Raw genomic sequence first — 26722 nt, 5'->3', positions numbered from 1 at the left:
TACATTATTAGTTAGGTAGTGTTATTATGCACTTGTTTGTTTTGATGAAAAATGTATTTTTTCTCATTTCCCGCTTCATATCTATTCAATTCTGTCAACAGCTGCTCACGCTTGCTGCTGGGAGATGTATTGAAGTAATTTATTTTGTAGTTGTTCGACGTATTCTTTCGATATCCTAAAGGCACGATTAGTCTCTTATTACACTGTGCAATGAAATGTAGTTTGACATGCCGTTGTGCGCTGTATGCTTGTTGTTACACAGACATCAGCCTGTTTGATGAGCTGGACAATCTAGGAGATGCGGATGAGCTACTCGAGGCCCTGGAGAATAATGGCTTTGTGAGTTTCACATCCTCTACGTATGCAAGATGAATTGTTGACTGAGACTGAAAATTTATGAAACGTGTACTACAGGAATCTTGACGAGCAAGAAATGGGCTTGTTAACAGTTTCTAAACTGTTTCCTTGAAGCAACGTTTGCAATGTTTGCAATGTATGGCATGACATGTGACATGGAATTGTTAAGAGTTTTATTGACTGCTCACTGAACAACTTTGTCTACTGTATATGGCATAACAACTTGCCAAAAATGCATGACTCAGGAAAAAAATAATGTAATTATTGATAAGATACTGCCTTTTGTTTTCAGTCTGTATTCTGATCATAGTTTAAAAAGTGTGTGTTCGGTTTCTTAGGCCAGTGAGGGTCCGGACCTGGACTTTGATATCGACATACCGCTGTGGAACGCGGTAGAAACGAGCAGCATCTACACAGGTACAGCGACTTTTCAGCATGAGATAAGGGAGATCTGAGCTGAAGTCTGATTTCTAGTATTTATATGATGTAATTCATGTGATTTGTGCTTTGGACAGAATACTCTCAGGTACTGGTTGTTGTTTTGCTGCATGCAGCTTTAAGTGCTAAAAATACCTACCTTTCTTAATGCTTACTAGTCATTCATTTAACGTTTGTATGGCTGAGTTATGATTACTTTGCAAAGACAGATATACCTTTATGCTAAATAAAATAAAATAAAAGGATATAGAAAGGCTGTTGAGTCTATGTGTGAGAACACACAATGCTGCTAAACCAAATCTGCCTGCTGCTGATAAGGCTACATATATGACACATTTTTATGCCTTTGTCCTTGTGTATCCAGATGGCGAGGTGAGCGTGGACTCTCTGTCACCTGCCCACACTCTGAGCTCTGTCCCCTCTCCTTCGTCTGTGGAAGCCCTGTCCCCATATTCCTTACAAGTAAGTCACTGCTTTCAACTCTTTGTCCTTCTCAGACTTGTATTTCCGATGCAAATTTGACCACTGTTACTGGTTGTGAATATTTTGCACGTGTGTCCCCTTCTTTGGTGCGCAGTTTTCATCCAGATGGTGTCCAAACATTGACAGCTGCTCTTTGCTTCCGGATAGCGACACACACGTACACACTTGAGACACTTATTAACAAAAGCCTTAAACACCTTGTCACACTAATAATTTGCTGCCAGTCTGAGCTCTGCCCCGCCCCCTCGTTAAATAAAAGGTGCTGACAACTTCAGCCACATTAGCATAATTTAGCAGGCAGATGTTTTCACAGTGTGTCAAAACAAGGACAAGGGTTACATCTTTGTCTGGCCACAACACCGTCTGCACACATTTGTCTGCTAACTGAATCACCCTGACTGAATCCAAGGACACATTTGTCAACTAGAGTCTTTGCATATTGACAAGGACACTTGATCCATATTTTATCTAATGTGTCTTATTGAACAGAAAGTACTGCACATACATATACTGTAATACATAGATTATGAGTGACTTGCATCAGGCATCATGATCCGGAAGCTACTCTTGCATAATATGTTCATTCGAGCTATTAAAGACACAGCTGTTATTTCAGTAGTGGCTAAACTTAAGTTCTGCTTTTCTTTACTGGTAACATTTAGAAAAAAAGTTCCAGTATCTCATAAATACAAGTCTTCTCTTCTTCCCTATCCAGGATGAAGCCCTGTCCCCACAATCGCAGCTCTCTCCCGTTTCAGTCTGTTCAGAGTCCAGTGGCATCTCCGTAATCTCTCCTCCTGCTAAGAGAGCTCCAAAGAGGACCAGTCAGGCTGCACGAGGTGAGGCAGCCTCCACCACCGCACATCTGCTCGTTCAGCTGTCGTCTCTTTTCGTATGCTTTATTCAAAAACCAGGGGAAATTCTGCACCGCACTCTGGGTTTGCAGAATTTTGGGATGCGATCAACCAAACAAAGAAAGATAGAAGTGGTCTCTAATTAAAAACAGATTTTTTTGTGGGGGGAAAAAAAAAGCTGCTTAAATATAAATACCCTGTAGTTATAAATGTGAACGTTCGTCATCTGAACTTCAAGTCAGCCTTTCATTGTAGTTACATAAATCCTGTTTTCTTATCTCATTCCTTCAACCCCAATCCCCTGTATCTCACACACACACACCCATACACACACACACACACACACACACTCCCTAGCCAAACAAGCTGCGCCAGTCAAGAGACCGATTCAGATTGGCCCGAAGGTTTCCATCCAACCCAAACCGGTGATTACAGCTGTGCCCTTGGCTCATGCAGCAGCTCCCCTGCAGGCCAAAACAATCATCATCCAGCCCCTGCAGACCACTGTGCTGCCTATGGTCAAACCAGCTCCAGTCAACATCCAACCAGCGCCCCCTCCAGGTCAGTGCTTACACTGCAACTCATTAAGACATTGCCTCACATCACGCTGTATTGCATTACACCCCTGAACTGGATATAATAACAAGCAGTGTTTTGAGTATTTTGTAATTAATGTTAAAGATGGCATGATATTTGTAGTGTTTCTGATGAAACTGGTTGATGTCGTTGCTCAGACAAAAATGTCATTGTCGTGTCTCGACCAGCAGATGGTGCTTTAACCTAGTTTTTGCTCACCTGTGATCTTTAGTGCTACTCTGGTCAAACATTGATAAGCAAATCGGACAAAAGATGTTTTGTTTTTGTATCCAAAATATGTCCAGACGTGGCCTAAACTTGAGAAAAACAATACTGGAAATCAGCCACCATAAATATACAATCTAAAAAGTTTGTTTTATAACCCACACATAAACCAATGAATGTTTGTGGGGACTTGTGTGTTTTGTGCATTAAAGTCATTAATGTGTTGTTTTGTGGTTCAGCCTGCCTGGTTTACCAATCTGACCATCTCTGTGTGTTACATCAGCAGCACCTAGGCCAACGTAAATACTTATGTCATTGCTTGGGACTCAAGTGGGTGGAGTATCTGACCTCTCTCGACTTGAATTTGAACTTGGCTCTTATGTCTGCCTGGTAATAGCCAAGATGGCAGATGGCTAAGGCCAAGACATCCAAGTTTAGGACCCCAGATGGAAGTCAGGTCAAGCTTGCTCAGTTTTATGAGCGTCTTTGGTTCAAGATCTGACAGTATTCACAGCTGAGGACTGAGCCCAGTGTATCAGGGCGATGGAAGAAAGACATTAGAGATATTTACAGATGAGTTCACATTTCATAGGTTCGGGGCATGTGTTTTCTAAGAACAAACAGGCTGACAGGTGTTCAAAAGGCTTTTAATTTCTTTTGACTTTCATCCTCATGAATTCTTCTTACAGATGGCGAGCTTGGGCACAAGACACAGCGTTGGCACCACACACAATAATTAGCAGGACTGGCTCCATACACAATTAGCACTGACAGGTTGTTTAGTATCGGAGGTGAAGGTTGCTGGGTCAGTATGAGGAATGGCTCTTGGCGCAGTCTCACTCTTTGGGAGGCTCCGACATGAACAGAACATTTATAAACATGGACAATATTGTGTTCCGTGGATGTTTTCAGGCCATAATCCTCCTGAATGTGGGCACAGAGGCATGTTTATGAGTGTTCGTGCACATAAAACCCACACACCTTTCAGTTTGGAATGTGGATGTTTTTAAGACCACAGGTCGAGATGGTAAACATCTTTTCCACCTGTACTTTAAAAGCAGAGTCCCGTTAAAGATGAGGGTTTAATGTAGGTCACCAGAGGTGAGAAACGTTCAAGGAGTTGGACTGTACCATCTGCAGCAGGGAGACTGATACGGCTTGCAGTTTGTATAGATTATTAGCTTCAGTATTTTTGTTAAGGATGGCAAGACAAATGTGGGCTGAGAACATAAACAGAAGCATAAGAAGAAACTCACAGACACACATAATCACACACGTGCATAGTCGCCGTTAATCAATGTTAAACATACAGTCAAAATATGATTACAGCATAGCTGAAACCTGTAATTTGAAAATGTCTTTGTGTTGTGTTTCTTACTCAGGACATCCCATAGTGCTGTCTCAGCCAAGCCAGGTGCTACAGATCCAGGCACCGCAGGCTGTCACCAGCAATGTGGTCTCCATGGCAACGCTCAGACAGGACAGGCCCGTCCCCGTTGCTGCTCCTCCGGTGGTCTCAGTCACACTCCTAAGCCCTTCGTCAGACGATGATGTGAGTCCTGTCCACACTCTTTATCACAAGTCTTCTTAACTGTCATATTGTTGACTGAGATATAAATACAGAGGAGAGCCTATCTGTTTTCACCGGTTATATGCTGAACAAATGGGAGGTTGTTTACTGAGAATTATAGGCCGTAGACCATGCGTGAAGTTGAGCAGTGTCATGTTCCCAAACCCTACAGCTCTAAATAAACATCTGATTGTTCAAACAAAATGTCAGACACAAAATCACTGACATCCTTGACCCACAACGTTTTGTCTGTGCACACATGACTCCAAGTAATACCACTGTCCTTCTACTTCTCTCTCTGATCTGTAGGAAGTTTCACTCCCAGGCTCTTCTGAAGGCTATTCTCTTTAATTTGCTGCTGAATTAAGAATGTGACCAAGCATTTTATTAGACAAAGCCTCTTCACAGGATTAAATTGTCCCTTTTGAGAGTTGTGTTTCTGTGCGTGGACATGCGAGGGCTTGCCTGTGTGCACTTGCATACAGCTCTGTGCTTATGCCTAGCCAAATGGGTGTGCATGCACTTGCCTGTTGGGTAACTATGATGTTGTGGTTGCCATGTTTACACTGTGACTGGATCCCCACAGTCATAAACTCTCTCATCTTACCCATTAACTTTAAGTCTGTGTGAAACGTGAACATAAAGTGTTGATGTAAAAAAGTTCATACATTTTATTTATGATGCCGAATGTTTTTCTTCACTCTTTAGGAAAAGTTATACACTGTCTGCAAAGATACAAATTTAATTGGGGCCAAACTGACATCAAATTTAATGATTTTCACTTTGTAATGGAAAAAAACTTCCTCTTAACTTATGAGTAAGAGTAAGAACAAAATACAACGACATGCTGTCATTAGGTGATGTCATGATTTGAATATGCAGCTTTGTGATTTGATTGTTACTTTGTTAGTCTCGATAGGTCCTCATTAAAACGTAATGAAATGATTCATTTTTTAAAATAATGATTGTCGTCAGAATAACAACCCATGAACCTCGGCAGGTTTTCGTGGAGCCGCCAACAATCCACAGATGATCTACTTTGTTTGTACCTGTGGGGTTTTATTGGAAAAAGACGTACGTTATGTAATTGTAGTGTGGATGGTGTCATAGAAGGACCGTTCTCTCCATGTGGATGACAGAGGGTGGATCCGTGTGTTGCATTCAGGGGTGATGTCAGGACAGCTGCAGTGAAAGAAGAAATACGCACAAACATGCAAAGCAAGAACAGTCTCCTGATTTTAAGTATTTCTCCCTCACAAACTCATTTCTTTTAGCTCTGTGTAATGACAGCACAGGACACAACAGAGCATTCAGGGAATCTTATGAGGTACCATTAAGTGAAGCAGGGACTGTCCAAGAGGTTTAAAAGTTCAAAAAGAAGATTCAATTATAGTATGTTTTGTTTACGGTACAAGCTTGTGGTCTCTCAATAAAAGCTTGTCATGTTTTGTTCGTGCTGGGCTTATTTTGGGTCGAAGAGTCTGATATTCTTATAAAGACCTGAGGCTGTGGCTTGTGTTTCTGATTCTTTTCTCTTTGTTGCTTGTAGGAACTGAAAACGTTGTTACTGTTTTCAGTTTGAATTCTCAGCCTCTGTTGCAAAGTCAGCGAGAGTGAGTTTTCAGCAAGTTCAGTGTTGTTTCAGGCTTTGGCTCCAACACTTTTAGATGGCTTGGTCTTAGTGAGTTGGGGAAACATGTTCTCACTTTACTCACTTCTTGTCTTCTGTTTGTGTTTAATTTTTTGAGCGCAGAACTTCAACATTCACAATGTTTTCTCTTTCCCATCTAGCTCTGACGTGGCAGTGAAGTTGCAAAAATGCATCCTTGTTCGTAAGAGTAGCTTTTTAAATTTGTGAAAACAACATGTGCCACATTTGTGAAATGTGGTTGAAATGAGCTGCAGTGATTTCTATGGTGACACTGTGATGACCACAGAAAACTTTCAGCTATTATCATCTTAAAGGAACAGTGTGTGGCCCTTGTGCATTAGCCACGAATGCAAAAAAACATTAGTCATGACCTAATGTCACAATCTTCTATTTTGCCAATCTGCTCAATTTATTTTGACATTGATTATGTTTTCCATCAGGCTTTTTTAAATAATTAACCTCAACTGAAATTTTACAAGTGGTTGTTGTTTTATGAATGGTAATGGTCGACCTCTGGCTGTATAAATAGTCGGCCCTGAGAGGAACTATCCCCAATTATCATGGGCATAAATGAGTCTGGAGAAGCACTTTTCGTGCCAGACCTCAAGAACAATGTTGTGGAATTCTAAGCCCCGGAGGCCAGAACAAACACGCCTCTCGGCCATTTGTACAGCTAACCAAGTCAATAAAGTTTGCAATAGGTGATTAAAGGGGAGGGACAGTACACATTAATTGTGAGGGGGAGAATAAGACCTCCATTTATTTCTTCGGACAAAGATTCTTTTTTTTTTTAGTGAAGGTAGGAAAACTATATTTATGTTATTGGCTTCATCATGATTGATTCTTAATTTAATTAACTAAATTATTCCCACTGAAGAACTAAGCTACAATTATAATTGTAAATGGTAAAATATAGTTAACAACTGCACAAGTAGAGAAAAGTCAGTGGCTATAGAGAACAGAAATGAGATACCAGAAGCTACTGGTGATACCAAACCAAGTGAGGCTGAAGCAGCAAAACCCCTGAGTGTATTAAAGTAAGTAAAAGTGTGTTTTAATGCTTATGAATTCAGTTTTTCTTCAGTAATATAATGTGTTATTTCATCTTTCAAATTTTACATAGTCCAGCTTTAAACAGACTTGTTGTTGCCCTGGCCCACCGAGAAGCTCTTGAGCTGTGTCACGCTGTGCGAGTATGTATGCTTGGACCCGCTGCAGCTGTGTTCACTTTATAACCTCACTGTGGTTTGGCTGCAGCGCAGTGCTGGACTGAGGGATGTGTAAAATGCCTGTTAAAGATGGCATGCTAGTGCCAGGTGTTCTTGCATGATGTATCTACTGTATGTCCATGTGTGTTACTGTCCATGTTGTTGTTATACTGTATTTTGGGCTATAGTTAACCTATATAAGCCTGGGTGTTAAACAGCTGCTAACGATTACATGCTTCAGACAGGTGTTGTGCAGGACGAAGCATTTGCGACAGCTGTAAACAGCCATCAGGGTCTGGGTCACTGTAATGTAATGAGCTCCTACACAACCCGGGGATTTAGCAGTGCATGTGTGTTTGTGTGTGTTCTAGACTCAAAAACAGTCCAGTCTGAAATTGCAGGCCTTGACAAATCCTCCCATTAGTAGGATTGGAGGATTTTACAGGAGGACCCCAGGAAAGTGTTGTGTGATCCAGGATGGGAAGGGGTCCCCCCCTCCCTCCAACACAGAATTTGATGCTCTCGTGTCTTTAATTCTCTTTTTGAATGAGTGTCCAATTTCCATATTAAAGACAAAGAAAAAATCACATTGAGAAAATTCCAGGATAGCAAAGGAGTTTGATTAAAACCATCTCAGCCCTCGGAAACAAAATAACATCAAGTTGCTGAGGATTCTTCTCTGTTGACTCACTATTTTGTCTCATTATTCAGCAATCATACAGGGAGAAAGCTATCATAGATTTTAGGGGTGTAACAACACTGCTGCTTGATACAAAGCTCTCAATTGAATACACCCAGTAATTTCAACAATTGACCATATGATGTGTTGAAAATCTGCTCCCTGGACTTTGAGCTCATGTTTTTGTCACATCTGGTTGGTTTTTGTCATGTGCAAGATTAAACACACATCAAACAAGCCCCTGCTGTAATGTATTTTGAGATTCGTCACACCCTTAAAAAAATAATAAAATACCAGTTTCTCCGCTAACAGTCGCCTGAATGCAACAGCTCTGACATCAGTGAACTGGATCAACGTGCTCTGTTGCTTTTGCACCTGCAGCTACATGTTCAACTCGCAACACTCAAGTTCTAAAAAGTGAACTACATCACAAAATAGCTCTTGGAGAGAATTCAACATCACAGGTTGACAGTTATTTCACCTGTGGAACGCTTGCCACGGTTAGAAGTGTTTATGACCTACAGTAAAGTCAGGACACGTTTCCACCCAAACTTGTTAAACTCCCCTCCTATATGGAAAAGGTTAAGGGTTCAACACACACTTCCTCCTGGTGTAACCCTTTGGATGCTGAATTGAAGGAGTAGACTCCTGAAAAGCAGCGTGACAGTTAGGCATGCTGGGAGATGTTGTTTTGTCTTTTTGTCTCTCTTCAGCTGCTGAGCAGAATTCACTTCTTTCAGCAACACCCAGCTGCATGTTACTGTGCAGCTCTGCAGGAGTATGTGCCCTGCACATGTAGTTTGAGTTTGAACAAGTGTCTGTGTTTCCATCCATTCAATGTGAGGTGAATTGAGAAATTCCACTCTGCCATTTCGCTACCCCCTGCCCCACATTTTCCTCCTCAGCCTCATTTTGGGGGCGATGTGAAGTTCCCCCTGCTCTCCACTCCCTGGTAACTGCTTACTTGCAGAGTTCCCAGGCTCGGGCTAGTGGCACAGCTCCCAGATCTGGGCTGGGAGACAGAGGGGTTTCTCAGGAGACAGAACACAAATACAGGGATCCAAATAACTTAATCATCAGCGGGGCTATTAGGTCCAGGATCTTAGAGGCTTACCCTGGTGTTTGTGTATAGAGAAGGGCAGTAGAGGGGTGGCTGGAGACTGGATTGTCATGAAGGTGTTTGGATAGTCACTGCAGCCATGGGTCGTGTTAATTTGCAATAGGTCATGTTAAGAATTGTGCTATTTGGGTTTACGTGCAAAACTTTGTTTTTCAGTTCCACCTTCACTGACTTTAGTGGAAGGAATCCGATTAATTATCCTTACTGGAAATAAGAGTTTTAAACTCTGTTGTGTTAAATTTTCTTGGATTATTGTATTATGTATTTTCTAAATAGAATAATGCTTGTATGATGAGTTTGTATGATACAAGTTAGACAGTTTTTTACGTCCAGACCTATAACATATATAATGCCTCTGTGTTTATGTGTCTCTGAATGAACCCATTTGTCAAAGTGCGACACACGTATAAACACATTTTCCTTCACATATAGAACAGAGGCATCGCAAGCAACCTCTCGACCTCTCCGAGGATCTCAGTGTAAATATTTTCAAGCAGAGGCTTGATTGTGTGCACTTTAGGGCTCTTTTGGGTGATGTTAAAGCCATGATTTGTAGCAGAGGTGTCGGTATCCTCGCGACACATCTTGAACATGTTTATTTATCATTCACCGTAGTAAACTGGAGCGTCCGCGGCTGAGGTGTTCTCCTAGTGAGAATAACATAGATGACCCTGGCTTTTATGTTCCCGTTCTCTTTTCCCTCCCTCTTCCGTTTACTTTCCCACTATGTTATCTGCCTTTTTACTGGTGGAATTTCTCTTTCATGCCAGCGTTCCCCTTTTTCAAACTTCTTCAGCTTTCTCACACTTCCCCGGTGTTGTTTAATGTTCACACATACAGTAGACATGGATCGTATATCACTTTTTTTTCTTACTTATCCCCTAGTTACTTTTAAATGGCTTTATAGTAAAAGACTCCTCGTATAAGCGCTTACGCTGACCCTTAGAGCATAGATAAACATGATGTCACACTAACGACGTGATCTACTTCACAACAGGTGGCTCGAGGAGGCGTTTTAATGAATTCTCACTATAACCACCCCTCTTTCCTGTTTGGATAAGGACTGAGTGGATACATCTACATGTGATCAAATGTGTGACTTGACAAAAGTAACCTATGTCAAAATGTTATTCTTATGTCTGTTTCTGTCTTCGTCGTGTTCTGACTCCAGTCAAAGATGTCCCAGAGGCAACAGCGCATGATAAAGAACCGCGAGTCGGCATCCCTGTCTCGGAAAAAGAAGAAAGAGTATCTGCTCTCACTGGAAGCTCGCCTGAAAATGGCATTGTCTGAGAATGAGGCGCTCAAGTGTGAGAATGGCAACCTCAAGAAACAGCTGGAGGGCCTGCTGAGTGAGGTGAGAGACACATTTCTGCTACGTCCACACAGCTTACACTTATAAAGAACAGTAAGAAATGTGTTGAGGGTGGTCATTCATACTTGACCCATATATGTGATTTGTAGCTTGTAATTTAAGTGATATGTTTCTTTCCCTGCAGAACACAGGGCTGAATGCAAAGGTCCCCAAGAGGAGAGCCGTGTGCCTCATGGTGGTGTTGGTGTTCCTCATGCTTAATGTTGGACCAATGAGGTGAGCACATAACATGTGACTGTGGCGACATTCACACTGCAGGAAAAAGTGGCCCAAATCAAATCTGTTTTTATGTTTTTGAATTATGATTTGGGAACAGACATAACAGAATTAATGTGACTCAATCTAGACTGACAGAGATTGAGATTGATTCTTCACTGGCAGGAGTCATATACAAACAAGGACGACAGCTGCGATGTTGGTAGTCGTTGAATGACAGTGAGGTGTTACAGTAGACCTCATTCAAGTCAAGTATTTGGGGTAACACTTCTTTAAAAGCAAGTTTTGCTTGTAGGGGTCGTACTGTAATCAGTCTGCGTTTGCCCCAACTCTGCATCCACTCACACCACCATACAGAAATAGCAGACGTTGCTTCACAAACAGCCGTAGTTAATATTTTGGCGCCTTGTCCTCTTCATCATCTGCCCACAAAATTGGTTTCCTCCTCTGCACATCAGCTTATAAATGAAACCATTAATGCTGACTTCAGTGGCCCCCTTGTTTTCTTCTGTGCGACGGTATGCCGTGTGTGACGTCTTTGTTATTGTTCTTTTGTGCATGTGGGTCAGTTCAGGCCTGTGATCAGTTCGCTTTGGAATCTGATATTGACCACCATTTTAAAAAGTAACAGCCTAACAAAACAAGAAAAAATCAAATCTGAGTAATAAATCTGAATTGAACATGAAAGCATGCAGCGAGAACGTAGCCTGCGACTCTCTCTCACTCTGTGTACGTCTTTGACTGTCCACAAAATGTATGATTTAAAGCAAAGGAGCACAGATGATGGTAGATACTGTAGTTCACGATGCAGGAAGATCACTGGTAACTGCAACATAACGTGGACAATGTGGAGAGTTTGGAGGAAAACAAATGGGAAGCCCCATGAGTCACAGTGGGAATCAGGCCTCTTATGTTAGACATTACGCAAAGACGTTGATTAAAAACAGGGAACAACATTTCCCATTGAAGCAATGTGTTTACACAAACCTTCTTAACCCATATTTCAATTGAAGTTAACGGCCAAAAAACTAAAAAAAAACTTTATTTTTAACAGTTTAGCTGAGACTTTGTTTTTTTTACTTTAAATCTTTGTGCAAAATCACCTGAATGTAATCATTTTGTGGTACAATCCAGCATGATGTAGTCCAGTAATGCACATACAGTCCAGCCTTATCCTGAGTGAAACTGATTTAGTTGGTGAAGGAACAGACTTGTTCAATTTCTTTTTTGTTGTTGCCAGAGTTGATTGAACTTTATGACTAATACGTGATTTATGACTAATAAGTCTCAGAACTCCCTGCCCTGTTGAAAAGAAAGAATGTAAAAAGAAAAATAATTTCAGACTGCAAAAGAACTACAAAACATTTCTTTATGACCGTTTTTGTCAGCTCTGCTTGTACGGTAATATTAACAACGGTAACTAATAAAGATTATTATGTTATGTAAAACTACTCTTGGGAAAGATAACTGATTCCACCCAGACAGCGGTTGGAGAGATTGTGGCATTCCACGAGCTCACAGTCCAACCGTAACGATGACTTCTCTGTTCTCATGTTATAAAAATCCTTGTTTTCGCCTGGGAATAACTGTTCTCCATGATGATGCAAGCATCTACTTGTCAGGCTTCAAAATCAGCTTGTGCGCTGTGCTGGGAATGTATTCATTTAGTTATTCTCTGGAGCTTAAACATGAAAAAGTTTCTTGGGACCCATGAATGAGTTTGCTTTTGCTTCTTGAGTGTTATTCACAGTAGCTAAAGTCTGTGTATGTCTGTACCTGTGCTCACATCTGTGTGTTTTGTGTTAGGGCTCTCCTTTGGAATGTAAAATATGTCCGCTTTTGAGGTCAGATCCCTTTTGAAATGAAAATGCCACCCAGCTTAGTAATGCTGCTGAAATAGATGGTGTGTATTTTTGCTTGCGTGTATGCCACGGCGTGCTTTACAGTATGCAGTCTAGAGCAGAGTTCAGACTCTACTCGTGGCTAAAAACAAAACAAAACAAAACCCTCCTGTGCACAGGATGTAGGCTGCAGGGAATTCGGGCACAATTTCAGCCCAGTATCCAGTTCTTGTCATTTTGTTTCTTCCATCCTGATTGCCTTGATTTTACCTCACCTTCCTCTCTTCCCCCCTGCTTTCTGTTTCATCAGTCTGTTTCAGGGTGGCTCCAAGAATGACGTCTATTCCCCGCAGCACAGCGGCAGACACCTGTTGGATTTCTCCTCTGAGGCAGAAACTGAGGTCGTGATGGACCCCGAACCCGTCAGCAGTGGCCCCTCTGAGATCGTGGACAGGTAATGAGCTCAACCCACCATCAGACACCTTTCACATGCATAACACCGTGTCAGCGGACCAGGATGCACCTGTGCCTGGGCTCAGTCTGAACTGGTACAGCTCATTACGGCATGTGTAAACATGTGCACTAGCCGGTTACCAACTCTGTCCAAACGTCTGTCTTTCAAATACCTTCAGGCCCCTGACTAGTTAACCTGCAGTTCTCCTTTGAGTAACAAGGTTGGAAATTGGGGTCAGGGCTTGTTTGACGTCTAGCTTTCTATTGCCAGTAACAGTTTATTTTTTTAAAGGGTTATATATTTTTCTTTCTTTTTTTGAATCCAATAGAGGCCCACCAATCTCATTTGTAAATTGCATGAATAACATTCTTGTTTGGTACATTACCTGTGCCCCCCCCTGTCCTGAAAATGATGTTTTGCAAGGTGGTCAGAGCGTCTAATGTCTGCATGGCATTGCCAGCCTGTGTTTTGTCAGATCTCTGCGTAGGTTATGTTACATGTTAATGCAAACCATTCGGCTGTAGTATCAGATTTCCCCACCAGCATTAAACCAGCGCAGTCAGGAAGGAACACATTAGCCTTTTACAAAAGGGGTGACAGCACCAAACGTAGCAAAGGGGAGGATGCTGGGGGAGATATGCAACCTAATCTTGGGGTCCCGTTTAACAAGAGGTGTGTGTGCGGGAAGGTTAATAAGGGCCCCTCAGTTGAAGTTATGATCAGGCCTCTGCGGTCTGACATGTTGTCTCGCTGAATCCTTTCCAGAGCATTTAGAGACGGGAACGCGAGGCGTAACCGACGTGTCGGCTCTGATCACGGCAGAGGCCCAGGGGAGGTATTATGTCAGAGGCAGACGTTTTGGTAACAAACCCCCTGCAGGTGGGCACTGTGGACAGTCTACATCATCACCTTAAGCAGCATAATCATTCATTCGCGAAGGTATAACAGCTGTAATTAGAGTCAGAGGAGGAAAGTCAAGTCACGCACTGCAGTGTGCTTCTAACCCATAATGTATGTAAACCTACCTGATGGTAACAGCTAGACTGTTGTTGGGCCGTTGTTTTCGCCTGTCCTTGTCCATAATCAGACTGGATGTGACCTACAGAGCAGCAATGCTCAGATCTCTGTAGCACGTTTGATCATTCTGAGCAGCCTTTATAGCAGCATGTGGACGTGAATGCAGAATTTCTGCACTTCCCGTCTCAGTGTTTTTGTGCCTACATTCAGCGACTGAAGCTCTGCCACATCTACACAAGTATCAAGAATCAGATTCAATAAAACCCATTAGTAACCAATGAAATTTAACTAGACTATAACTATCCCCACATTAAAGACATGCAGGGTTTTTTTTTGTTACTCAATCAATTCTGGGTGTTTCACCTCCGTCAGAGGGCAAGCAGCCATGTTGGCACTCACTTTGCTTTTCGAAGCATATTCTCACCATGTGGAAACATTGATATGAGAGCATCTAACCAGTCCTGTAAAGTTAACAGTCTTCTTTAACACCCTCTGTCTCCTTGTGTGCTGTAGCTCTGAGGATAAAGCACTGATGGTGGTGAAGGATCCCGTCTTCCTTAGACCACCTCCCCCTTGCCAGCCTCCTGTTAACAGGACCAAGTGCTTAGAGTAAGTCATGAACTCTTCAATATTTCAATATTTGACCTACTTTGCTTCTTTTGCGTAATATTGCTCCGACGCTTACTAAAATGATAAATTAATATATGTTGATTGGCAGGTTGGCTCATGAGTTGAGAGGTTGGGTCCACCGTCATGAAGTACAGCAGACCAAATTCAGGCGCATGAGTAACAGCAATCACAAACCCACCAGGACCATTCTGGTAAGTAACAGCTGCATGTATTAGAAAACAGAAAAACACATCTAATGGGCTGTGCAGAAGTGTATGTGTTGTTCAGTGTTTGCAGCTTAGAAACTAAACCTTACTCAACTTTTAGGCTGTTAAATGGAAAAATAAAGGATTTTTTTGGCAAACCCAAGCCACTCTTTCACCACTGTTTCACCTCCCCTCACACCTTCCCCTTTTGCTGCCTCTCATTTCTCTTTATTGGGCTGAGTTTAATCCGGCAGCCCTGAGAAAGTAAACACAACACTTCAAGGGGAGCTGTAGGATTAGTGCCCTCTGCTCCTTTTTTTTCCATAATTTTTTTTCAAAATCTGTCACAGTAAGACTAATCCACAAGGAGCTGCCCACTTCATATATACCCATTCTTCACTTTACTATAAATAGAACTGTAGATGTGTTTATTTCTCTCCTGCCTTGTCCTGTTTTAGCTGTACAGTGTTTTAAGTGTGAAACTCAACAGTGCTGAGCATGGTAAACTTTGGGATTGGAATATGTGCACTGATACCTAGATGTTTTGAAATGATGTTCATTTCTAATGTTTTGATTGGACCCTGTATTTATGTGACCTGCCAAGAGTTTATCCTGCTCTCTCTAATGCTTAGTTGAAGCCAATATAAAGAGATCATAGCTAATTCTCTCATTTTTCCAAACAGAAAACAGATAATAAGGAGGCTGAGAGTGCCCAGATTGTGACAGTACAATACACGGAAACTCCAGAGGAAAAGTGAGTAAAGGCCTGTTGCAATGCAAATTTGTGTCAGATTCACACAAGTGAATCATTTTCAAGGTTTCAATTTGTTTCTTACAAACAATGCCCATTTGGTTTAAAACTGCATTAAGCACTTTGTGACATCTTGAGGGATAAACACTCGAGATTTCCGAGCAAACACCCAGTAACAACCACTTGTGTGGTAAACCAACACTTTGTTGAACTGTCATCTGTTTAGACCTACAGGCTGTTTATTGATCCGCAGACATAGGTTATGTAAAGCAACTGTAGACATAACAGACTTGTATATTTCATTGTTTTAAAGTTTTATTCGACCAAAGTGAGTCTTTAAAGAAACTGTAATGGGAAATAACATGTTTGCTTTTATTTCAACATTTCTGGCTTTTCCTCCCTTTTCAGTTTTTACAAAGTGTCCGATTTATGATGCAGTGATTTTAAAAGCATGACCCTTTTGCACTGCTGCAGAGCTTTGGCGATCAATAAGAGCATTTTCTGCTGGACTACACTGTGTAGTTTATATCAGACAGATGGAGCGAATTGATTTTTGGCCACCTAATTATTTATTTTTTTCCCCTCCTGCTCCATCAAAGCTATGAAACAATCCAAATGTACAGGACAAAATGGAAAAAAACAGTCTCAGCAGTTAACCTCTGCAGGGCAGCAGTTTAAAAAAAAAAGAAAAAGAAATTTGATGACACCTTGTACCCACGTCTCAGAGGGAATGTACGACCGCCCAGCCCATGACAAGCCAATGAGAATCAGTTTACTACACTATAATTTAATTTAAAACAAGGGACAACAGCATTTTTGCTTGAAAAATTACCCAAACAAATTGATTATCAAAATAGTTGCAGATTCATTTTCTGATGGTTGACTAACTGATTAATCCACTGAAAGTTTCAACTCCATGGCTGAATCCTGTTTTAAGTTAGAAAGTCTTTTGCCTGTATTCAAACTAATTTATCAAATAATAATTGTTTTGATAATAATCTGATATTAAAACTGTTTAAAGAATTTTGCCTGCATGAAACATTCCTCTGGCACAAAACAAACTATCAACCCTTGATCTGTTTTGAAACACCCAGATCGAGAGAATCTGTCTTTTTTCCCATTTCTAAATATCTTATCAGTGTTCCTCATATTTGTCTGCCATGCTTTTATTCTTTATCAACAGGGATCCTGGCAGCGAACTGCAGGTATACTACGCACCTCACCATACCTACGGTGACTTCTTTGATGAGCTCAATCGTCGTGGCGACACTTTCTACATAGTGTCTTTCCGCAGGGTGAGTTTCAACTTGTCGGACAGTACTCAGTTTTATTGCATTTGTGTCTGTCGTTAGATTTCCTTCAAGCAGCAAATTATTTGTATGGAGAGTAACTGAATCATTATGTAACAAGTGTGTTCCTCAACAGAGAGGTTTGATTTGAGAGAAAAGCGGAGACTGGGGGAGGGGGGTGATATACACACGCCCAAGGGTGTAACTACCTCTTTCCAGTTTCTTTGGTCCATTTGCAATCAGACCATGTTTCAGGTTAAAGGCATGACCATATGTCACTGTTAGTCTGCCTGGTCTTTATTCATTTGACCATTTTCCTACATTCCAGACTCTAAAGCTGTTTTTAATTTTCCCTCTTTATGTGATTGATCTTGGACATCATATATTCAGAGAGAGTTCTTTGATTAGTTTGGGTTTGTTTCTCTTGAGTGATTTCCTTTCTAATAAAAAAATATATGAGCCCTTCATTTACATCCTTTCGTTCTCAAGTGCTAACCAAACAAAAAGAAAACAATATGCTGTAGGGTGAAACTTTTTCCTTTTGGAGTTTGACCCGTTGTAGTATGTTTTTCGTTATTATAGGAAGCTGCTTCTCAATTTTCTTCCTCTGAAATTAAGATGATGTTTCTCAAAAGAACACATTTGATCACAGAGCTGGACCGAGCTCATAGACACTCAGTACCTCTGAAACTCTGGAGTGATGTTAAGCCCTTAAATCCTTAGGATTACTTGGCGGGGTGGGACTTTTGAAGGATGTGGTCAAAGATCAAGACCTTGTCACCAAACAAGTGACAAAGGTTTGTCTCTGTGTTGGCATGGTGACAGCAGGCACAATGGTAACAATGGTGTACCCAAGTTGAGGGCCTCTACAGGTCAAGTAGCCGTCCTTCAGTTTTTAAGCTGCTTTGTGATGCATGAGGGGTGAAGCTGTATAGTTTATCCAAAATAGAACATCGTACGGTGTATGTTAGAATAAAACAATAGGGATAACCTCTGTGATGCTTTAACTCTCAAACACACTGTGGGAAATCGACTTAATTATTTTAAAGCTTCGATTATTTTGATATAAAGATGTAGGATTAACTGTTCCTTGAAAATACTGAATACAACAAGCAAATGTTTTCTAATTGCTTATTTTTTGCCTCGCATAAAAACAAGAGAAAAACACTTTAAAAAGCACTAAATGCTAAAAGCACAGAACAAGAGAAAAACACTTTAAAAAGCACTAAATGCTAAAAGCACAGAGCATAAATTACAGGCCTGTTACTCAGTGTGGTCTTTTTAATTCTTACAGATCTTTGTCAGCTTTTCTTGGTTGGTTTATTTTTCTGTATTTTGTTTCCTGGGTTTCAGGGTGTGTGTGCACAAAAACGGGTGTGCTTTTGTTTTTTTGTTCCAGTCAGTATGATCTTGCCAGACTGCCAGAGCTCTGGATTAAATTTGAAATTTGTTTGGATTATGAAGCCAATCACTACCAATTTTGACTTTTGTCCTTCGAGACAAAAATTTTTCATCACTGCTTGTTCCTGCACTTGCCAGCAATTGAGGTCACTCTCTACAGTATATAGCCTCCTTTAAAAAGGCCATGCTCAGGTCAGGGTTACTTTAACGCCTCAACAGATACATTACCACCTGTGGCTTTGTTTAAGTGTGAGACGAGGTGAGGTGATGGAAAACATAACAAGGCCAAAATATGTAACTGCTCTTACTCTTCCGTCATTTTGCGGTCTTGCTTCACTTGTGGTGTTGTTTTAGCACCTGTGGCTTTATGTAAGTGTACATTGAGGTGGGGTGGTGGAAACACTGGCTGCTTTCACCGTGGACCGTATCCAATAAGGGTAGAGGAAAAGTTGCCTGTTGTCATGGCAGCTGCAGCTGTTATGTCAGCTTGACGAGCCCCCAGGTCTCCTGATGATGAGCAGTAATGTGACTGGTGTTTCTCTGCCACCCTCCAAACACAGTCAAGGATTTATTTTTAGCATTTAATACTCCCTTTGGTGGCTTACAACCTGTCTTTAATGCCTCCCAGTGTCATGGTCATGTATCAAAGCAAATTCTTTGTTTTGAAGAAACACTGCTAATGATGTACACAAGATTACTTCTCAGCTCATAGTGCCATTTTTCATTTTAATAAAACATACAAGCCATTATGAATAATACTTCTTATCCACAATAAGATTCAACATATGCTCTGTTTTTCTTAACATCCACATCGGTATTTCTCCTCATATCCCATCAGTCTTCCTATCTTCTTGCCGTAATCCCATTTCTAACCTCAGCCCGTACTGCCGTCTGTCACCACCTTAATACCCCTCATTTTTCACTTCACCCAGAGTGAAGCTGAGTTTTGAAAGCCAAGCGTCATAGAGTTTACCAGTTTTCAGTGGGTCTCTTGGTAGTTGGAAAACCACAAAAAGCTCCACTCTTGGAGCTCATGAAGACCAAATCATGGTTGATATGGAACTCTTAACTCTTCTTAAAGAGGAACTCCACCAATTTTACACACAGATAATTCACTTCACTCTGAATGCACGGCCCTACTTGGCCTGTAAAACCAGTTGCAAGAAATGTTTAATGTTGTGTTTAATGACTCTGGAAGAAGCTTATCAAAGTTTGAAAAAATAACCCAGATGTCAAAAGGATCTCAGATTGAGACACAAATGTACGGAACTATTTTGTCACTGATTCTTCAGTCCCTTAGAGAAAAGAAAATTGTATCTTCTATCCCAGCTCTTACTCAAATTCCATGAATTCTTTTCTTGAAGTCTCTCAATTCTTAATTTCCTTTTGTTAATCTGAGCAGAAATCGCCTCATGTGGGTTTAATTCCTTGGTTGTGGTACGTGGACTTGTTGAGATGTTGTTGAGAGTTTTGCTTGCCTGTTCTATAGTTTAAACAACGTTGAATTTTGTTTCATTAACCTTCAAGTTATTTTAGTCATAGCTTTTAAATGTGGTAGCAGAGCTTCAGCGTAACACCACCATACCATGTGGTGTCACATGTGTGTTTGCACATTAGCATTCCTCTCCACCACAACTCCTTATGTGCCTCGATTGAAACCGTCACTCTCATTGTCTAATGAGTTGCACAAGAGCTATTTTAAAAGCTACAGAAACTGAAGCACTTTCCTGGTTAATGCTTTTTGGATCTCAGACTTTTCGTGGATTAACAAGTCAATAAGTGCTACAGTAGACCAAGATGACAGTATGGAAATTGGAAAGTTTTTAACTGTTTAGATGGTGGAACAAAGCATGAAAAACCTGCTTAATTTTAATAATGTTTTGACTAGAAAGGCCCTGATGGAAATCATTGCCCTATTCTAGGACGTTTCAATCTCCCAGATGACTATTGCATCATTGATAGTGATCAGTGTCAATGCAGTTCTTCAGTAGGTCTCCTTGTCACTTATAAACTCAGCTCCAATTCTTGGTCAACAGCTGGCAAGTGCATGCATCCAACCATTTTGTTTGCTTCCAAATGAGTAGTATTTTCCTCTTGATGACCTTCTCTTCTTTGTTCTCAGGATCATCTTCTACTTCCTGCCACCAACCACAACAAAGGAAGTCGACCCAAGATGTCTGTGGTGTTGCCAGCCATCAACATAAATGGTATGCACTGCAGCACAGACACAACAGTTGTGGAGTTTGGTCACTCAACACATTGTAACAGATGAGAGGCAATCTGGGTGCAAATTCAGAAACACGTCTCCACACAAGAATGCATCACTTGTGACCTAAGACACTTGTAAAGGAAAAACTTACAAGGGAGATCAAAATAGAGCACTTTTGTTTTTTAATCCTATTAAGGTGATACTGCTTGTTTTGTTTTATGCGTGATGGTATTTTGTTTTCTTTAATCTACCTCCTTGGATCAAAGGTGCCTGTTGCCTGTTTAACTTACATCAATGTTTTTTTTAATAGATTTTCTCTGCCAAAAAGTTTTTTTGACATCTGGCATCTTGCTGAAAGTCTCCTTTCCTCCCTCCCTCTGAGCCTTTGTGGTTCCTGTTATGTCCTTCAACTTCTAATCTTATGATTTTAGCAATACTGTTACTTTTAATACTTGTGTCAACGCAGCTACTGATCAAACCACACACAGACACAAATGTTTTCAATGTGTTTATTGATTTTTGGCTTTGATTTCTGTTGTTTTTCTTGATTCTTTACTGAAAATAATAAGGTTGAAAGTTGTGTATTTTATTAGTTGTCTAAAAAATATGAGCAACTTTGATACATCTGTCACCAGGCAGATTACAGGCAAGTTAGGGTATTGCAACTGGTCTCTGTGGTTATGTGTGTTTTTGAGGTTTTATGCTTCACATTTCTAGAAAATATCAGCGAGAGATAAAAGTTCATAGCCATTATGTGTCTTCTTCAGCCTTCTAAATAGGATAAATGAGTTTGTGAGTTAATTACATGCCACGTCAGAGTTGATCAGCTAAGAAGTCATCAGGGTAGAACTATTAATACGGATTTGCACTTGCATGCTCGTGATGAAAAATCAAATTCCTTCCGAGCAAGAAACTGCTCAACTAGACTGCTTCATTTTCCTTTTAAAGGCAACAACTGCCAAGCACAGCTTTATCATAGTCATAGTGGGTGGCAATCAGAGCGCATTTGGTTTGTAGTTTGGAGGGGGAGTGGGACGGATTTCCACCAGTCCATTTGAGAAGCAATCACCCAATTATTTGACCACCTGCTCTCAAAAACAAACCACTCCATAACATTTTAAAGCTGGTATATATGGGGTAAGCCTCAGTATCAGAAGAATCATTCATGAACGCTTACACCCCAAAAACCTTGGACTTCAATTGACACATTTGTTGCCAAATCGTTGTTGTTTTTTTATGAATAATTTATGTATACAGATGTTTTTGATTTCCATGAGCTCATCATATTTTTTTCTCCTGATGAGATCTGCTGAATAATCAATACAGTTAAATCACAGTCAGATCATCAGGGAGTTCAGTGGAAAGATGTCTGTCCAAATACAGTAAACCTAATTATCAGGAGGCCTGCTTTCCTCCAGGACTTCAGGACATTGAACTGAAACTGAACTTGGTTAAAAGGGATTGTGTTTATGTTGGGTGCAAAAAGATTAGGAGGACAGCCTGTTGTTATTATCTGTTAACCTGGCATTCCTATCAGAAATCTCCTTGTTCTTCTGTTATCTCCCTGTCTTGTCTGTGGCAAAGCACCAGCAACATATTTAATTAGTGACTCAAACAGCTCTGAGAGGAGTGAGTCAGTGGAATATGAGCCACTTACTCAGCAAGGAAGACATGGTCATTGGGAAATAAGTTTTTTTTTTTTCTGAAAGGGCGGTGTTAGAGATGAAGATTGATGAAGGTAAACATTGTTCTTGGTTGGTCTTGTCAGGGAGGAATGTTAAGGTCCGTGCCGGTCAGATGGCCCATTGAAATAGCAGTAAATAGTGAAATCCAAGACCTCCTTTTCAGCTAATTGTTGAAATGGCCAAACAAAGGTGGCATTCAGGGAGAGATATCAGGTCTGGAAAGATTCTTGTTACCTCAAGAAAAGGGTCTTCGATTTGCATGGTCTGTCATGGATGCCTGCAGTTGGCGGCAAATTCAAAACATTGTGTTCTTGTGTGCTTTGTAGCAAAAGTATTTTCCTATTCATTTTAGGCATTAGTGTGTTTGCATCCAATGTGTTGGCTGGACCATGTCGTATCTTTTTAAGTAGGACAAACACCAGTTTTATGTTAGTGTAGATGCATGTATAATAGTGTGAGACTCTGATGCCACAACTGCTCCTCCTGGTAGCTCCTTGTTGACTAAATAAAAACCAAGCCAGCGGAAGCTGACATAGAAAAGAATTGGGTGGTGATTCTCTAGTAGCACAACACCTTGCATGGTCCTTCCTCCTTCAATATGTAAAAGCACCATGTGTCACACAGATGACAGGCTTCAAGTAGCATTTCAGATTTATGTTGTCTTTGTTTGACACTTTGAAGTGATTAAGTACAAATGTACACATTAAGCTGCACGAGTCCCTTAGAAAAGCAGAAACACTGTCCTTCTTTCTCGAGCATTATTGCTCCATGGTGGAGGATAATTCTTTCCAGCTCCCTGTTGCTGTTCGTCTTTAGGAATGCATTCTTTCTGCAGTCACTAAATGGTTTTCATCTGGTGGAGGTAGATAGATTGTGTTAATCTGGAGTGAGCGTTTGGTCTGTCTTGGTCAATAACTGCACATCATAGATAGAGACTTTGAAGTCAGCATTGGTCTGTTTCATTATCGCTGCGTGTCCACGGTTCAGGGGTTCTGTTAAAGTTACTTGACCCTGACGGCCTTGATTCTCAGCAGCAGTGGCTCCTCATAAGAACTGAAGGGTGTGTGTATTTAATGATCCTCTGAGTTTGAAAGTAGCTCAATCAAGTGGAGGCGACATGTTTGGAGGAGAGGAATGTTTTAGAGATGACATCATTTACAGGTGGATCAACTGTGGGAGGTACTGCAGTCTATTTTTACTTCTCTGAGATTGTACATGTGCGGTGTAGCTAACGGGCAGCATTTACTGGGGGTTCAAGGTAGAGCTCAACACCACTGAAGGAGTTGGGGGTAAGATTTTCCTACTCCTTATCTAAACAAACAACCCCACCAGCGCTCTGAAAAAGGAGTGCACTCTTAGAAGTCCAAATTTTTAACCATTGCCTCCTTGCCAAAATAAATTTAATTCTTTGCCTGTGTGATTTGATTAATTGTGTAATTATGTCTGCTGTTGGTCCACCACTTCGGTACAGACTGAAATAGTTATTTAGTTGACTCTAGTAAACATATGTTCATGGTCGCCAGAGGAGAATCCTAATGACTTTGGAGATCCCATGATTTCCTCTCTAGCACCGCCATGAGATTGACACTTGTGATTGTCTCGACAACTATTGCATGGATTCCCGTGAAATTAAGTTCAGACACCCAGCACAATTCTATAAAAATTGGCTGTATTATTAGGTTATGTAATGTTTAAGTTTAATGGACATCATATTAGACCTGCATTCATTTTTATTGACCCATATCATGTCTTGTGATTATACTTTCTGATGAAGTGCTTCCTTTCTGATATTAACAAAAGGTTCCCTCATGAACATGTCCTCAGAGTTTGTGCCAGTCTGGCAGCCATCATTCTCCCAAGATACTCTCTCAGGTTTCCTCTGATGCATAGTTGCCAGACATTGGGGGTTTTATCAGCACACACCAGCTCACTGTGTCGTTGAAACTTTCTGGAACATCTCCAGATGGCACTAGTAAAAGGGGGGAAGGAGACCACGCAGAGAAGGACGGTAGACTTGGCAGCTTCTTCAAAGAGCTGCTGTTTAAAGTTGGGCCTCGTGGCTGTGTGTTTCCTGTTGTACTGTTCAGGCTTCTCAAGCAGTCGGCTGAAAAGAATGTAGACATTTTGGTAATTTGGCAAAAGGTGGATGTAATCAGTGCCGGAAATTAAAAGTAGGTCTTCAATTTGGATAATGGTTTAGATTATCGCCCACAAATGACAGTGTAATTATTCTATAATTATCGGTCACTTATACAGTAATTATGGGATTTGGCTCCCTTGTTAAAGGCTAACAGAAGATAAACTCTCAAAGTGAAAAGATAACAGCTTAAACCAGCATTAATTGTTTTTTGTTAGCACAACAAAACACAATATTGGCATCACAACGCCGTAAATAGCTGACATGTTCGCAAGCGGTTGCCTGTATACATATCCAACAGACACAGAGCAACATTAACATTCATTTGAAGTTGTGTTTTTGGCTGCTTCGCAGATGTAAGTCCATTATTTGTTTAGCTCTAACTGCTCCCAGTGCATACCAAACAGACAGGCTGCTCTGGTTTTAGTTATCTCCAAGAGTGAGGGTACAATATGTTGCACGTGTTGCCTGCAAATAAATACTGTTGACAATTCATGATACTTTATCATATCTTAATTCTAATACTTAATATGTTGTTTAAGAATAGATGTTACATGCTAAGTAGAGGGCTCCAAATAGACCCTGTAATCTGTGTTGGCCAATACTGCTTCCACCATTGGAGCACTCTTATTAATAACCATCTAGTGTTTAGACAAGCCATAGTATGAATAGAATTTTATTTTCTATGTCATAACCATTCATACCTACACAAAGAATGTATTTATGATTAAATTGTTTACTAGAAAACAAAAGCCTTCCTAGATGTAGCCTCTTAATTTTTATATCTGGCTCTTTAGCTGCTAACTGCTCCAGGTTGTCACTAGTTTGTCTGTTTGGTGCTGGGCAAGTAGAGTACAGTGGGTTATTTGAAATTTCCGCTGGAAATTCTGATGATCAGAATGAATAAAAACAGTTGCATTGCCCACCATAATATCAAAACAATGAGCTGGGAGATACTGAAACACAAAAATGCGGTCTGGCACACGCATGGTGCTCAAGACTACTGCCCACTGCTCCATCTCTGCTCAGTTTTTATGTAAGTTATTACTTAGAAAAATGTTTTTAAAAGTTCTTTGTATTGTTTTTTACATACACCTGCCAGAATTACCATTTTATTCACCCTCCTTGTGTTGTGCATTTGACACATTTCCACTTTGTGCTGCCTATCTGTTGAACTTCTATTTATTATTGGATTGAAATAGGCTGCTAATGTCAGAACAGTTTATTTTGAGCTGAACAGAATACACAGGCTTGACTGTGCAGTAATGACTGGACCTTAAACCCAGTGGGAAAAGCTCTGCGGAGATACACAGAGACAAACTTTTCCAGCCCTGCTTCAGGCAGAAGCCTAATTTGAGATAGACATGGCGTGACAAAAAAGCAAAATCAAACCGCAGAGAGGATGCTTTCCAGAGATGTCTGGTCAAACACTGAAGCCATTTGAAAAGGTCTAGTTTCACTGCAGGTGCAGAAGAGGAAGTTCAGCAGCAGATGAAGTCATACTCAGCATCACATCTACTAACCATCTAATGATGTGAACATCCATGGAGTCTTCCAGCCGCAGAAGCAGCTATTACAGTACGATCTGATAAACTCTAACTGCCCCCGAAGTACACGTCCGTGGAAATCCTGCGGAAAGGCAGCAGAAGCTGATGTTTTGCACAGGTGTCTGGAAAAAAACTGCAGCTTTTAAACAAGTTGCAGTGCTCTCAGGCATTTTAAAGACGCCTACAGCTCAATTTCTGGGTCATATACGAGTGCACTAAACGTGACTGAGGTGTGTTTAGCTTGTGTGCTCCATATGGGGAATGTTGTTATCATCTTGACTCCCTGGCCAACATACAAAGGAAACCACGAGTCTTTAAGTGATCTATTAGTGTAAATACACACAAGGGATTCCTCAACATGTTGTTAATGGCTTTTTTTTAGCAGAGAATTTTACAAGCGTGTCCACAGGATGTTCTTCCCCGAGGCTGAGCAAAATTCAGTTGTAGGAGACCACAAACCAAATGAACCACACCATTGTCCTGAGTTCAGCATCTTTCTTCCAAACTTGACTTTCCCAGGGCAAAGCCAGAGTAATTACTTTTAATGTCGAACCTCAGGATGAACTTGTGAAAATATATTTATCTCGTGATAATGATCTTTGTGTTTTATCATGGTACTGTACACCATCTGTGGTGTGTTGCATTCTCTGTGTTTTTTTTCCAAACACAATGGCCTGACTCATCAACATTGATCACTTTCGGTCCCTCAATCTTGCCAGAAATTCTTCTTTTCTTCTCTGAACTCAACGTGAAGCCTTAAAAGATCCTGACTCATCATCAGCGATGTCTCTCTGTCTCTTTTTCTCTCCCACACTCTTGCCAGG

The 26722-nt window shown here is 40.8% G+C and overlaps 1 protein-coding gene across 1 annotated transcript in view; it reads left to right on the top strand.

The window, feature by feature from the left end:
- Positions 1–26722, top strand: part of atf6 (activating transcription factor 6) — a 30540-nt gene that overhangs the window by 1599 nt on the left and 2219 nt on the right. The window contains exons 2-15 of the mRNA XM_010730227.3: positions 263–339; positions 696–774; positions 1160–1257; positions 1994–2117; positions 2490–2693; positions 4316–4485; positions 10333–10518; positions 10661–10752; positions 12904–13047; positions 14578–14673; positions 14783–14885; positions 15563–15633; positions 16814–16925; positions 20443–20527. Coding sequence (XP_010728529.3) covers positions 263–339; positions 696–774; positions 1160–1257; positions 1994–2117; positions 2490–2693; positions 4316–4485; positions 10333–10518; positions 10661–10752; positions 12904–13047; positions 14578–14673; positions 14783–14885; positions 15563–15633; positions 16814–16925; positions 20443–20527 — 1641 coding nt within the window. The remainder of the gene's footprint in view (positions 1–262; positions 340–695; positions 775–1159; positions 1258–1993; positions 2118–2489; positions 2694–4315; positions 4486–10332; positions 10519–10660; positions 10753–12903; positions 13048–14577; positions 14674–14782; positions 14886–15562; positions 15634–16813; positions 16926–20442; positions 20528–26722) is intronic.

Source organism: Larimichthys crocea, chromosome XVII (genome assembly GCF_000972845.2).
Source record: "Larimichthys crocea isolate SSNF chromosome XVII, L_crocea_2.0, whole genome shotgun sequence".
Taxonomy (NCBI): Eukaryota; Metazoa; Chordata; class Actinopteri; family Sciaenidae; genus Larimichthys; species Larimichthys crocea.
Note: the sequence above shows the minus strand (reverse complement) of the source record. Positions and strands in the feature narration are given on the sequence as shown.